We start from the raw sequence: 15,410 nt of genomic DNA, 5'->3' as shown, positions 1-15,410 counted from the left end.
TGGTTTTTTATGATGACAGGTGCATGTTAGATCACATGTGCGAGTGAAGTCCCCAACGAGACTGAGAGAGATGACACAGAGGACTTATAGGGACAATATTCCTATATGGCCAAGTGTGCATGCAGTTGAGTCAATGGACTACTTGATAAAACCGATTCTGAGTCAGAGTCACTAATCAGCTTCTCTGTCAGGACATTGTTAGATATCCAGTCTATTACAGAATGAATTTAACACACTGGTGTTTATTCAAGCAATTTGATAAAGTAGTTAAACATCCCCTTATATTTGGCAATATTTGGCACAGTTTTATGTTTTTGTGCAAAGTAATTATAGAACATACTGTACACAAGTTTCATCCATTAATCAAAGCTGGAACGCTTGAGTGTATTTGCCAAGGAGGCGCTGTTCTTGTGCAAGCATAATATATAATTGCACCATTCACTGAAAGGAGTTTTGATTGTCTAAGAAAGTGTTATATAGGTTTTGTCCAGGCAGTCAGTTCTGGCTGTTGTATCAGTCTGGTGATTTGGAGCAGGTGAGGGGAGGGGAGTCTTTCCTGTCTTTAGTGTTTTAGAGCAGGGTGCCAGGAGAGTTCAGGACTGTGACACTCATTAATCCTGATCTGTACTTACCTGAATAACTGGAAGAGTGACATGTCAATACTGTGACACTAAGGCAGTACACACAATAGAGGACACACACAAACACTTTATCTGTCTCTCTCACAGAAACACACACACACACACACAAACACACAACACACACACACACACACCGCTGCAGGGGGAGTGAGGCAGAGGCATGACATGGGACAGTACACACACTCACATGGCCATGCCAAACTGCTCCAGCCATTTCTTCTTCAGCTCCTTGGTTTTGAAGAACAACTCGAAGCCACTCTGCCCCTGGTTGTGTGTCAGGTAGAACCCATAGGACCACTAAAACAGGAGACAAAAAGGGCGATAAGAGAGTGAACTAGAGAGAGACAGAGGGAGCTAGATGAGGGGGTCATAGTGAGGTAGAATGGGAGATTCAACATAGAAAGAGAGAGTGGTGTATGCAGGGAGAGAGAGAGAGCGAGAGAGAGAGAGGGGGAGATAGAGAACACTGTATATAGACATAATATTAGACATAATATGACATTTGAAATGTCTTTATTCTTTTGGAACTTTTGTGAGTTTAATGTTTACTGTAAAAAAAAAATATTGTTTATTATCTATTTAATTTGCCTTGACAATGTAAAAATATGTGTCCCATGCCAATAAAGCCCTTAAATTGAAATGGAAATTGAGAGAGAGAGAGTTCCTGTGAACCAGTGTCCATGCAGCCCCAGATATCAACGCAGATACGACACTGCAGAAGTTAATCACTAAAGATTAGCCACCTTAAAGACTAGCCATTACTCCAGCGTCCCTGATAACAATCTGCTACAACCACCTCTCCTTGTTATTACACAGAGACAAGGCTGTCTTGAAAAAGGTACTCTGACCCAAATTTCAGCACAATAAACAAGTGTATATTGAGAGGTAATGTTGTGTGTTCTGCTAGAGTTATCGTTCCTACAACGAAAGCTCTGTGGTCTGCATTTACCGTTACTGCTCAGTGCTCAGGGCAGCTGTGCTTATAAAAACAATGAGAAGAGCCATTAAAGGGACAATTAAACTACAAATGGATGTACAAATTCCAGATTGACCCTTTAAAGTGGTCTTCAGGTTGCAGTGGTTGGGGTAAGCCACCAGTCAATCAGATAAGAGAAAGAGAGCCTCATGACCAATCATAGGGGGTAGGTGGGGGGTCGTGTGAGAGGGTGGGGTTTGAAAACAGGTACCGTACACTATAGACCAGCTTTCGTAGGTTCCTAGCCTTATACGACAGACAAGGGGTGGTCTTTCATGTAATAGGAAAGATGCGTGCTGCTTAGATTTTGGCTTGATTCTTGTTTCATTTCTTAACAAATTAAAGTTATTATAAGCTAAATGATTATTATCCCCTGGGAAGCCATTGTGCAATGTATCATTATCCACAACAGTGAATATTATACTTTGCTGTGTGTGTGTGTGTGTGTGTGTGTGTGTGTGTGTGTGTGTGTGTGTGTGTGTGTGTGTGTGTGTGTGTGTGTGTGTGTGTGTGTGTGTGTGTGTACCATCAGGCACAAGGCAATGTTTAATAAACACACCATCTGGGGAAAAGGCAAGCTGTTCTATCCATCAAACCAACACAATATCTGATCACGCTCATTAATGAATGTGGCAATCTCAATGTGTGATCTGATTCGCTTTCAGTGACAAATTTCCTAAAACTTACATTCAAAAATAAAAGTTTAGCATGTCCTCTCCTGTACAGTACTGCCTGAGCCTGCAGCAAATTAAGAAATCCCTCAAAGTCAACAATAATTCAAGTGTGAATGATTGAAGGATGATAAAACTACGATTGTTTTTTGTGCCCTCTTTCATACACACACGAGCGAACAAACACACGCACGCACACACACCTTCCTGTTCTCCTTATCTGACGTGGGGTTGTTGGTGATCTTGAAGTGGTGCAGGTCGATCACCTCCTTCATCTCATAGTTGTCTCCTCTCCTCTTACAGACGATCACAGCAGCATCGAACAGGAAGATGTGCCTGTGGTGTCAGAGGAAAGACACAGAGGGAGAGATAAAAAGAAGGTAAAAGAATGAGAGGTCTGCACACAGAATATTGCTGTTCCCCAGTGCTTTATTCCTGCCCCCAAACACACAATGTTTCCACTTCACAGAAGTCTTTGTCAGGTGAGATAAAAAGATGACTTTGGTTAGCATGAATACCCTTTTCAGAATGTATTAGAAGTGCATTTGTAATGCCTGATTGAGTTATGCATAATGCACTACAATAGCTGCTAATAAACACCTATTACTGGATCCATAAAGCATTACGAGCAGGCAGTAGACGAGGGACTGTAAAAAGACTTGATCTTATCTTGCCACGTTCCAGACAAACATACACACATGCACTCACACAGAAACACACAGAAACCCACACACACACACCAGACAGACATCTCACCGGTCCTGTTTGGCACGTTTGTCGATTGAGGTAACGCGTACCTCTCCGTCTCCTTTTGGTCTCCCATAGGTACTAAGAGACTGATTCTGAAGGGGTGGGGGGGGGGGTGGATGAAAGAGAGAAAGAAAGAGGTCACACTTAAAACCCAGCTCACTTCACAATAATTTTTTAATCAAGATGAGTTGCTTACAAGGTTTTCGATGGATTTCTGATACTGGGCTATGTCTCTCAGAGTCTCATTGTCTCTCTTCACTTCATTGACGTACTGAGCCAGGTCCTACAGTACCCAACACAACACAGAGAACACAAAACAACAAACATTAAGACTTGACATTCAAGATGGGTGCATTTTGGCATACACTATATGAGACAGGCTCACAACAAATGACTGCTTTCCAATGCTCTTCCATACAGTAGCCTAACTAATAGTCCTGGAAACAGTCTAACTCCTGTTTCTTCATTAGTTCTGCATTAGAGTGGAGCAACAGTATCTACAACTTCATGATTAAAATCGCACCACCTGCAATGTCAACATATTCTAGAGGACTTTCTCTCTCTCTCTCTCTCTCTCTTTGAGCAGCATGATTAATTGTTTACGCAAGAGTACATTGTGTAAATCTTCCTCTCAACACAGAGTGAGTCTGGTTCAAGTAGCACTGTTTAAAATCCCATCTTTCATAAGGTCTGAGATAATCAGCGCTGAAAAACACTTGGTTGCTGTCGCACCACATGACGCAATGCAGAGAAACACTCCAGGAACATTAAGCACATTAGCTCCCCCAATCAATGTCAAGTGGATCATTTAGCCAATTGAAATCATCGCAGACGCCCTCAGAGTAAATGTTCACTTTCATACCCGACGTGACTTGCTTCTAGTACTTTCCTGGTACGTGTCAAACTGTATTCACACACCCACATCATCAACACCCTGTACATCAAGACTAAAGAGATAAGTGATTTTTTAAGTGCAGATTTCAGAAGAAAACAATGTCAAGCTGAATAAAAAAACGAATGATGCGCAATAAATCTTTCTCAAAGAGAGATGGGGAGCCACGAAATTGTGTAACTGCTGTCAAACTCCTATGCAAAGAGAACAACTTAAAGTATTTATGTTGTACCTAATCTTGTCAGAGATATTTCATTGAGATACAGTTGAAGTAAGACGTTTACATACACCTTAGCCAAATACATTTAAACTCAGTTTTTCACAATTCCTGACATTTAATCCTAATAAAAATTCCCTGTTTTAGGTCAGTTAGAATCACCACTTTATTTTAAGAATGTGAAATGTCAGAATAATAGTAGAGAGAATGATTTATTTCAGCTTTAATTTCTTTCATCACATTCCCAGTGGGTCAGAAGTTTACATGCACTCAATTAGTATTTGGTAGCATTGCCTTTAAATTGTATAACTTGGGTCAAACGTTTCAGGTAGCCTTCCACAAGCTTCCCACAATAAGTTGGGTGAATTTTGACCCATTCCACCTGACAGAGCTGGTGTAACTGAGTCAGGTTTGTAGGCCTCCTTGCTCTCACACACTTTTGTAATGGTCACTCCAATACCTTGACTTTGTTGTCCTTAAGCCATTTTGCCACAACTTTGGAAGTATGCTTGGGGTCACAGCCCATTTGGAAGACCCATTTGCGACCAAGCTTTAATTTCCTGACTGACGTCTTGAGATGTTGCTTCAATATCTCCACATAATTTTCCTGCCTCATGATGCCATCTATTTTGTGAAGTGCATCAGTCCCTCCTGCAGCAAAGCACCCCCACAACATGATGCTGCCACCCCCGTACTTCACAGTTGGGATGGTGTTCTTCGGCTTGCAAGTCTCCCCCTTTTTCCTCCAAAAATAACGATGGTCATTATGGAAAAATAGTTATATTTTTGCTTCATCAGACCAGAGGACATTTCTCCAAAAAGTACAATCTTTGTCCCCATGTGCAGTTGCAAACCGTAGTCTGGCTTTTTTATGGCAGTTTTGGAGCAGTAGCTTCTTCCTTGCTGAGCGGATTTTCAGGTTATGTCGATATAGAACTCGTTTTACTATGGATATAGATACTTTTGTACCTGTTTCCTCCAGCATCTTCACAAGGTCCTTTGCTGTTGTTCTGGGATTGATTTGACTTTTCGCACCAAAGCACGTTCATCTCTAGGAGACAGAACGCGTCTCCTTCCTGAGCGGTATGACGGCTGTGAGGCCCCATGGTGTTTATACTTGCGTACTATTGTTTGTACAGATGAACGTGGTACCTTCAGGCGTTTGGAAATTGCTCCCAAGGATGAACCAGACTTGTGGAGGTCTACAATTCCTTTTCTGAGGTCTTTCTTTTGATTTCTTTTGATTTTCCCATGATGTGAAGCAAAGAGGCACTGAGTTTGAAGGTAGGCCTTGAAATACATCCACAGGTACACCTCCAATTGACTCAAATGGTGTCAATTAGCCTATCAGAAGTTTCTAAAGCCATGACATCCTTTTCTGGAATTTTCCAAGCTGTTTAAAGACACAGTAAACTTAGTGGATGTAAACTTCTGACCCACTGGAATTGTGATACAGGGAGTTATAAGTGAAATAATCTGTCTGTAAACAATTGTTGGAAAAATGACTTCTGTCATGCACAAAGTAGATGTCCTAACTATAGTTTGTTAACAAGAAATGTGTGGAGTGGTTGAAAAACAAGTTTTAATGACTCCAACCTAAGTGTATGTAAACTTCCGACTTCAACTGTACATGTGTTGGTGGCAGGAGTGTTTTTAGGTTTTTGTGTGTAGGCCTAGAGTACGCATGCCGTAGGTCTGGAGTGGTGCTTAAATAGCTAGCAGGTTGGTAGAGTCATCGTTATGACCAATAATCTGGTCTCAAGGCAGGTCTCAGTAGGAGGCATATGTGGACCTTCAGAAAGTATTCACAACCCTTGACTTTTTCCACATTTTGTTCTGTTACAGCCTGAATTTAAAATGGATTAAATTGAGATTTTGAGTCACTGGTCTACACACAATACCCCATAATGTCAAAGTGGAATTATGTTTTTAGAAATGTTTACAAATTCAAAATATTTCAGCTTTTACAAAATATGAAAAGCTGAAATGTCTTGAGTCAATAAGGATTCATAAGTTCAGGAGTAAAATAAGTTCAGGAGTAAAAGTTCAGGAGTAAAAAATGACTGTATATATTTAGTTATGTATTAATTACTGTATATTTGTAGTTATGTATTAATTACTGTATATATTTAGGTATTAATTACTGTATATATTTAGGTATTAATTACTGTATATATTTAGTTATGTATTAATTACTGTATATATTTAGTTAGTACATAACTAAATATATACAGTAATAAAAATGTAACTAAACATAGAACAGCCTCAATTTGTCTGGACATGGACAAGGTGTCGAATGCGTTCCACAGGGATGCTGGGCCATGTTGACGCCAATGCTTCCCACATTTGTGTCAAGTTGGCTTGATGTCCTTTGGGTGGTGGGCCATTCTTGATACACACGGAAAACTGGCACCTTCTAATACCCTGTTCAATAGCACTGAAATCTTTTGTCTTGCCCATTGACCCTCTGAATGGCACACATACATAATCCATCAATCAATCAAAAATTCCTTTTTACAAAGCATATGTCACAAAGTGCTTATACAGCACTCCAGCCTAAAACCCCAAACAACAAGCAATGCAGATGTAGAAGCACAGTGGCTAGGAAAAACTCCCTTGAAAGGCAGGAACCTAGGAAGAAACCTAGAGAGGAACCAGGTTCTGAGGGATGGCCAGTCCTCTTCTGGCTGTGCTGGGTGGAAATTATAAGAGTACATGCCCATTAAGGCCAGATCGTTCTTCAAGATGTTCAAACGTTCATAGATAACCGGTAGGGTCAAATAATAATCACAGTGGTTGTAGATGGTGCAACAGGTCAGCACCTCAGGAGTAAATGTCAGTTGGCTTTTCATAGGCGAGCATTCAGAGGTCGAAACAGCAGGTGCAGTAGAGAGGGAGACAGAGAGGGAAGGAGGGAGAGAGAGGGAGAAGGAGAGAGGGTTGAAAACAGCAGGTCAGAGACAAGGTAGCACGTCCGGTGAACAGGTCAGGGTTCCATAGCCGCAGAACAGTTGAAACTGGAGCAGCAGCACGACAAGGTGGAACGTCCGTTAAACAATCAGTCTCAATTGTCTCAAGGCTTAAAATTCCTTCTTTAACTTGTCTCCTCCCCTTCATCTACACTGCTAGAAGTGGATTTAACAAGTGACATCAATAAGGGATCTTAGCTTTCACCTGGATTCACCTGGTCAGTCTATCTCATGGATAGAGCAGGTATTCCTAATGTGTTGTACCCTCAGTGTCAACAGTCATAAATACATAACTATACAGTAAATAGAGACATTTTGAGTCCCTAAAGACGTGTTCTCCTGTTTATTGAAAGCTTGCGTCAGTATTTAATAGCCTGCAGTCTGGTGTATAACTGTAGATAGATGAAGACTACTCACTTACATTGCAAGTGTTAGCTGGTGTGCCTGTGCACGCCTGCAAAAAAATGTGTGCCTACAGTGGCTTGCGAAAGTATTCACCCCCCTTGGCATTTTTTCTATTTCATTGCCTTACAACCTGGAATTAAAATGGACTGTTTGGGTGTTTGTATCATTTGATTTACACAACATGCCTACCAAGCAATTACAGCTGCAAGTCTCTTGGGGTATGTCAATATAAGCTTGGCACATCTAGCAACTGGGATTTTTGGAAATTCTTCAAGGCTAAACTGCTCCAGCTACTTCAAGTTGGATGTGTTTCGCTGGTGTACAGCAATCTTTAAGTCATACCATAGATTCTCAATTGGATTGAGGTCTGGGCTTTGACTAGCCATTCCAAGACTTTTAAATGTTTCCCAATAAACTACTTGAGTGTTGCTTTAGCAGTATGCTTAGGATCATTGTCCTGCTGGAAGGTGAACCTCCGTCCCAGTCTCAAATCTCTGGAAGACTGAAACAGGTTTCCCTCAAGAATTTCCCTGTATTTAGCGCCATCCATCATTACTTCAATTCGGACCAGTTTCCCAGTCCCTGCCGATGAAAAACATCCCCACAGCTGATGCTGCCACCACCATGCTTCACTGTGGGGATGGTGTTCTCGGGTGATGTGAGGTGTGGGTTTGCACCAGACATAGCATTTATCTTGATGGCCAAAAAGCTCAATTTCAGCCTCATCTGACCAGAGTACCTTCTTCCATATGTTTGGGGAGTCTCCCACATGCCTTTTGGTGAACACTTTTAGCAATGTCTTTTTTATGGCCACTCTTCTGTAAAGCCCAGCACTGTGGAGCATACGGCTTAAAGTGGTCCTATGGACAGATACTCCAATCTCCGCTGTGGAGCTTTGCAGCTCCTTTAGGGTTATCTTTGGTCTCTTTGTTGCCTCTCTGATTAATGCCCTGCTTGCCTGGTCCATGAGTTTTGGTGGGTGGCTCTCTTTTGGCAGGTTTGTTGTGGTGCCATATTTGTAAAAAAAATTCTGATCTTATTTAGGGGTTCATAGCAAAGGGGGTGAAAACATATGCACGCACCACTTTTCCGTTTTTTAAAATGTTTTACATTTTATTTCACTTCACCAATTTGGACTATTTTGTGTATGTCCATTACCTGAAATCCAAATAAAAATCTATTTAAATTACAGGTTGATAATTGAAAATAGGAAAAAGTGGGATGAATACTTTTGCAAGGCAGTGTAACTATGTAGATGTGCGTGTGTGTGTGTGTGTGTGTGTGTGTGTGTGCGTGTGTGTGTGTGTGCGCGTGCGTGCGTGCGTGCGTGCGTGTGTGGTGTGTGCGGTTCAGGTGAGGAGAGTCATAAGATCAGACACAGACCTGGCACCCCAATTACTCTTTCATTCCTGATGTGATGCGAGAGCGTCGTATAACACTTACCTTCATGGCATCCAGCGCCAGCCGCAAATTGCTCTTGTCAGCCGCGTCGTGAGTGTGTTTCACTAATTCCTGTAATTGGATCAAAACAAAACACAGTGCTATTTTATGCTCTCTGTTTTCACCAGCTAGCTAATTAGCCACACAGAGCCCTGAGAGAAGTAGGAAAAATAGAGATGACAGGTAGGCATTAGGCCATCTCTCTCTGCCTGACACTTCAACTACAGCTCAAAATTATAGACAAACAGTGTCAACCAAGGTTCTACCATGTTAGAAATGAGCTGTGTTTATCAAGTGATGTTGTTTCATTTGGACTGCGACTTCAGGGTTAGAAAAATAAACAAGGACAAACAAACGAAGCGATCGTTGATTTCTATTTTCATGTCACACACACACAGACAAGTTACTGTTGCTGTGCACAATCACACACATACTGTGCACACACTTCTATACAAACACACACACACACATACACACATACATACACACACACCTGGAAAGTAAATCCCAACCAACATCATAATCCTAGATATGAAATAAAAAGGTGGGATACCATGAAAGAAGCCAGTAATAAAATAAAATAAATTGCTGTGTGTGTGTGTGCATTCGTGCGTGAATTCCTGCGTTCTCTGTATGTATATGCTTATCTTGTGTGTATCTTGTGTGTGGGCTGAAATTGCTTTCCTGTAGCTGGCGAGTAAACAAGACATCTAAGCCGTTTGTCTGTGTTGTGGAGGATAAGGAAGGTTACCATGCATATCCTTCACACACACACACACACACATCCCAGCCCAGATAAATGGCTTCCTTCCCCTCTCCTTCCCCTCGCCCCAGTCCCCTCGCCCCCAGCCCCCTCGCCCCCAGCCCCCTCGCCCCAGTCCCCCCGCCCCAGCTCCCTCGCCCCAGCTCCCTCGCCCCCAGCCCCCTCGACCCCAGTCCCCTCGACCCCAGTCCCCTCGCCCCAGTCCCCTCGACCCCAGCTCCCTCGCCCCCAGCCCCCTCGCACCAGCCCCATCACCCCAGCTCCCTCGCCCCCAGCCCCAGCCCCCTCCCGCTGGGCCGTATGTGTCTGCCTAGAACTCCTCAAATCCCAGCTATCACTCAAGCTGAACCTGGGCATTATTATCACAAGCAATGCGACAGGACCCTATTTTTCATTCTCTGCTCCTAACACACACCTACACAGTGAGCCCATGGGAGAGGTGGGGAGGGGGTAGCAAGAAAGGGAGAAAGAGAGAGAGAGAGAGAGAGGGGAGAGAGAGAAAGCGAGAGAGATAAATAGAGAGAGAGAGAAAGAGAGAGAAAAAAGTAGAGAGAAAAAGAGAGAGCGAGAGAGAGAGAAAAGGAGAGAGAGAGAGAGAGAGAGAGAGATGACCAGATAGTACAGGCTTATTGATGGATTCCAGTTATAGTGAGTTTGGAATAAATAGAGAAATGGGAAGAAAGCAAAGAGTGATAGAGAGACAGAGAAAGAGAGAGGGTTCTGACACTACTGGCATATTGATGGATTCTGGTTATAGTGAGTTGGGGACTGGTGGGAGCCACTATGAAATAATTACAGAGGGAACTCAGAGAAATGGAGGTAGAGAACGAGAGAAAGACCTACCTGCCCTCCATCCTCCTTACCTCTCTTCCATGATCTAAGCACTCACCTCCACTCTTTCCTCCCACCTCTTCCTCCCCTCCCTCCCTCACTTCCCTCTCTCACTCCCTTCCTCCTCCCTCCCTCCCACTACCCCGGGAGCGTGTTCCCTCCATTGGAGTGGATCGGGGATTGGCACAGGCCAGGCCAGGTCCCCAGGGTCCACATACAGCCCTCCTAGCCCGAAACAAACAGACAAACAGACACACACACATACACAGCCCTGACAGACAGACAGCTCTGACTGGCTCTCTCCTACGCAACAGTGCCTCCTGTCCTATGGAGTGGAATGGAACGCACCGACAGGGAGGAAGGAAGAGAAAGAGAAGACGGCTCGGAGCTGACCGCCAGTCACACGTCAACCCCCTAGGAACGTACACAACCACACACGCCTTTCCACCTTGCCCCTGACTGCTAACATGTCTGCCCATGCAGTGGTGGCCTAGGACTAACGTTAGGGCTGCAGGAGTCAGGGCCAGAGGGCTGCCTGACTGACTGATTGCAGTAATGCCTTATCAGGGTATTCACACCCACTACTTTTCTCTCTATCCCTCTTCTTATCTCTTTCTTGCACTCTCTTGCTTATGACTACGACAGTCAGACAGTCTTGAAGGAGTTCCCACATATGCTGAGCACTTGTTGGCTGCTTTTCCTTCACTCCGCAGTCCAACTCATCCCAAACCATCTCAATTGAGTTGATGTCGGGTGATAGTGGAGGCCAGGTCATCTGATGCAGCACTCCATCACTCTCCTTCTTGGTCAAATAGCCCTTACACAGCCTGGAGGTGTGTTGGGTCATTGTCCTGTTGAAAAACAAATGATAGTCCCACTAAGCGCAAACCAGATGGGATGGTGTATCGCTGCAGAATGCTGTGGTAGCCATGCTGGTTAAGTGTGCCTTGAATTCTAAATAAATCCCGGACAGTGTCATCAGCAAAGCACCCCCACACCATCACACCTCCTCCTCCACCTACTCTGAGTCTCACAAAAACAGCGGTTGGAACCAAACATCTCAGATTTGGACTCATCAGACCAATGGACTCTTCTTCTTATTGGTGTCCTTTAATAGTGGTTTCTTTGCAGCAATTCAACCATGAAGGCCTGATTCACGCAGTCTCCTCTGAACAGTTGATGTTGAGATGTGTCTGGTATTTGAACTCTGTGAAGCATTTACTTGGGCTGCAATCTGAGGTTCATTTAACTCTAATGAACTTATCCTCTGCAACAGAGGTAACTCTGGGTCTTCCTCTCATAGCGCTTGATGGTTTTTGCGACGATACTTGAGGAAACTTCTTGAAGTTCTTGAATATAACCTTCATGTCTTAAAGTAATGATGGACTGTCGTTTCTCTTTTCTTATTTCAGCTGTTCTTGCCATAATATGGACTTGGTCTTTTACCAAATAGGGCTATCTTCTGTATCACCCCTCTACCTTGTCACAACACAACTGATTGGCTCAAACGCATTAAAAATGAAAGAAATTCCACAAATTAACAAGGCACACCTGTTAATTGAAATGGATTCCAGGTGACTACCTCATGAAGCTGGTTGAGAAAAAGCCAAGAGTGTGCAAAGCTGTCATCAAGGCAAAGGGTGGCTATTTTGAAGAATCTCAGATATAAAATATATTTTTTATTTGTTTAACACTTTTTGGTTACTACATGATTACATATGTGTTATTTCATAGTTGTGATGTCTTCACTATTATTCTACAATGTAGAAAAAGTTAAAATAAAGAAAAACCCTTGAATGAGTAGTTGTGTCCAAACGTTTGACTGGTAGTGTACATCCACAGAGGCGTCCAGGACTAGTGTATGATTAAAACATGGGTAACTGTGCCTCCACTGGTGATAGTCAGTAGTGGAGCTTTATTCCTGGTACTGAGGTAACAGTTGAATAGAAGTCATTCTCAGCTCTCAGAAGATATATATCTTACCTGTAGAAGAAGATGATACTTCAGTACCCGCTGCATAGGGACCACTAGCAGATCCCTCAGTGTAAACTTTCCATAGTTGGCTCTCTTCGCACATTCCTGGCACACACAATAAATCAATTATACTGCATGGTATTTGAACTGTCACTGCAATATAACACAAAACATATTCATTTAGAGAAAAAAAATAGTACTTATTCATTGAAAAAAATATATATATAATTGCAGTTGGTGTGCCATGATCTGTAATACCTATGGTAAACACTAGATGGCGGTATCTGACCACTGATATAGACAGATAATGCAGACTTTACCTCCAGCTTCATTCGGATGTCCTCTCTGTGTTTGCAGATGTCATCCAAAGCAACGATGGCCGTTTCTACATGGCTACAGTATTTCCCATATATTAGCAATCTGGAATAGATATCAGTATATATCAGTATATATATTGAGGTGAACGAAATTGAGAGAGAGACTTGGGCTTGGGCCATGACTTGGGCCCTGACAGTGAATCTCAGTAAGACTAAAATAACGGTCTTCCAAAAAAGGTCCAGTAGCCAAGACAACAAATACAAATTCTATCTAGACACTGTTGTCCTAGAGCACACAAAGAATTACACCTACTTCGGCCTAAACATCAACACCACAGGTAACTTCCACAAGGCTATGAACGATCTAAGAGACAAGGGAAGAAGGGCCTTCTATGCCATCAAAAGGAACATAAAACTCATTAGGATAAAACTTTAATAAGCTATGGAACCTATTGCCCTCTATGGTTGTGAGGTCTGGGGTCCACTCACCAACCAAGAATTCTCAAAATGGGACAAACAGCCAAATGAGACTCTGCCTGCAGAATTCCACAAAAATATACTTTGTGTACAATGCAAAACCCCAAACAATGCATGCAGAGCAGAATTAGAACTATGCCTTCTAGTTATCAACATCCAGAAAAGAGCTGTTCAATTCTACAACCACCTAAAAGGAAGCGATTCCCACACATTCCACCACAAAGCCCTCACCTACAGAGAGATGAACCTAGAGAAGAGTCCCCTCAGAGCCCTCACCTACAGAGAGATGAACCTAGAGAAGAGTCCCCTAAGCAAGCTGGTCCTGGGGCTCTGTTCACAAACACAAACAGACCCCACAGATCCCCAGGACAGAAACACATTTAGACCCAACAAAATGATGAGAAAGCGAAAAGATAACTATACACTGGAAAGAATCAACCAAAAAACAGACCAAACTGGAACGCTATCTGGCCCTAAACAGAGAGTACACAGTAGCAGAATACCTGACCACTGTGACTGACCCTCAATTAAGAAAATCATTGACTATATACAGAGAGAGGCCGCCATAGGCAGACCTGGCTCTCGAGAGATGACAGGCTATATGCCCACTGATGAGGTGGAAACTGAGCTGCACTTCCTAACCTCCTGCCAGATGTATGACCACATTAGAGACACATATTTCCCACAGGTCACACAGACCGACAAAGAATTTGAAAAGAAACCAAACATTGATAAACTCCCATATATGTCAGGTGAAATACCTCAGTGTGCAGTCACAACAGCAAGATTTGTGGCCTGTTGCCATGAAAAAAGGGCAACAAGTGGAGCACAAACAACCTATATTTCTCTGTTTATTCTCCCTTTCATACTTCAACTACTTGCACATTGTTACAACACTGTACATAGCCAATAATATAACATTTTAAATGTCTATATTCTTTTGAAACTTTTATGGGTGTAATGTTTACTAATGTTTCCCTTGTTTATTTCATATTAGTTTATTGGGTATTTCATTTGCTTCGGCAATGTAAACATGTTTCCCATGCCAATAAAGAGAGTGAAAGAGAGAGAGAGAGACAGAGAGAGAGGGAGAGAGAGAGATAGGGGGAGAGAGTGAAGGAGAGAGAGAGAACCAGGAACAAGAGATCGAAAGATCGGAAGAACAAGAGATAGAGAGAACGAGACAGAAAACCAAGGCTGGTTCAATCAACGCTGTTTCAACACGGAAAACTGGGAATTTCGTCTTTTTTTTCATGTAACTTTTGACCTAAATCCAATGTGATTTTTGTTGTTGTTGATTTCACGTTGAATTCATGATTTACAACCTAATGTAAATCAAAAATAGACGTTAAACTGACGTCTGTGCCCAGTGGGATAGTTCTGTGGAATTGTACCTCTCTTTGTAGTTGATGAAGATCTGGTAGATGTTCTGAGCACTTTTATGGCGGACAGAGTCTTGGATCTCCACCATGAGACTCTTGTGAACTTTAACCAGGTCCTGAAACACAACAACAGTCCATGACAAACAAACACTGAAGACCCATCGGGCTTGGGACAACAGCTATCAGCTCATATGTTGGAGAAGGGTCTACTTGCAATAACTGTGATATGTGTTGGCTTTTTTACTACTCAACATAGCAAGTCAAATCCACTGACTGTAAATCAATCTGGAATAAGAGCATCTGCTAAATGACTAAAATGCCACTGCAATCTCCATCTGTACCATCTACATGTGGATAGTTGGGGGTTTCCGTCCTGTAACTTACCGGAATGTTGACAAACACTTTCTTCATCTCCTCTGAGGACAGGAATGTCGTAAGAGGTGCCATAAAATACTGGATGGGGAACAGAGCATAAGAAAAAGAGTGAGTGGGTTGGTTCCACTAAAACAGGAGAGGTAGGTAAGCAGTTGCTGCATGTTTACGGGGACTATTTGGGTCAGCCAAATAATGACTTGTTGCACAACCCAAGTGATTTATCAGAACAATCTTAATCTTAAACAGTGTCTGCCTACATAAGGGACGGTTTTCATAAGGTCATGAACGGAATGGTTAATGAATGAAGAGGATTGTGATAATACAGTATGA

At 42.6% G+C, this 15,410-nt stretch overlaps 1 protein-coding gene across 2 annotated transcripts in view; it reads right to left on the bottom strand.

Annotated features, from left to right (window-relative positions):
• The window catches only part of vav3 (vav guanine nucleotide exchange factor 3), a 119,969-nt gene that overhangs the window by 39,875 nt on the left and 64,684 nt on the right, over window positions 1–15,410 (bottom strand). For both annotated transcript variants that reach the window (XM_014157308.2, XM_014157310.2), the window contains exons 7-15: window positions 15,090–15,158; window positions 14,718–14,821; window positions 12,850–12,949; window positions 12,539–12,634; window positions 8,965–9,033; window positions 3,235–3,321; window positions 3,045–3,130; window positions 2,492–2,624; window positions 829–938 (exon numbers count right to left, since the gene is read on the bottom strand). In XM_014157308.2, coding sequence (XP_014012783.2) covers window positions 829–938; window positions 2,492–2,624; window positions 3,045–3,130; window positions 3,235–3,321; window positions 8,965–9,033; window positions 12,539–12,634; window positions 12,850–12,949; window positions 14,718–14,821; window positions 15,090–15,158 — 854 coding nt within the window. The remainder of the gene's footprint in view (window positions 1–828; window positions 939–2,491; window positions 2,625–3,044; window positions 3,131–3,234; window positions 3,322–8,964; window positions 9,034–12,538; window positions 12,635–12,849; window positions 12,950–14,717; window positions 14,822–15,089; window positions 15,159–15,410) is intronic.

This window comes from Salmo salar, chromosome ssa19 (genome assembly GCF_905237065.1).
Source record: "Salmo salar chromosome ssa19, Ssal_v3.1, whole genome shotgun sequence".
NCBI lineage: Eukaryota > Metazoa > Chordata > Actinopteri > Salmoniformes > Salmonidae > Salmo > Salmo salar.
The sequence above is the reverse complement of the archived record's forward strand: the minus strand, read 5'-3'. Positions and strand labels throughout refer to the sequence as shown.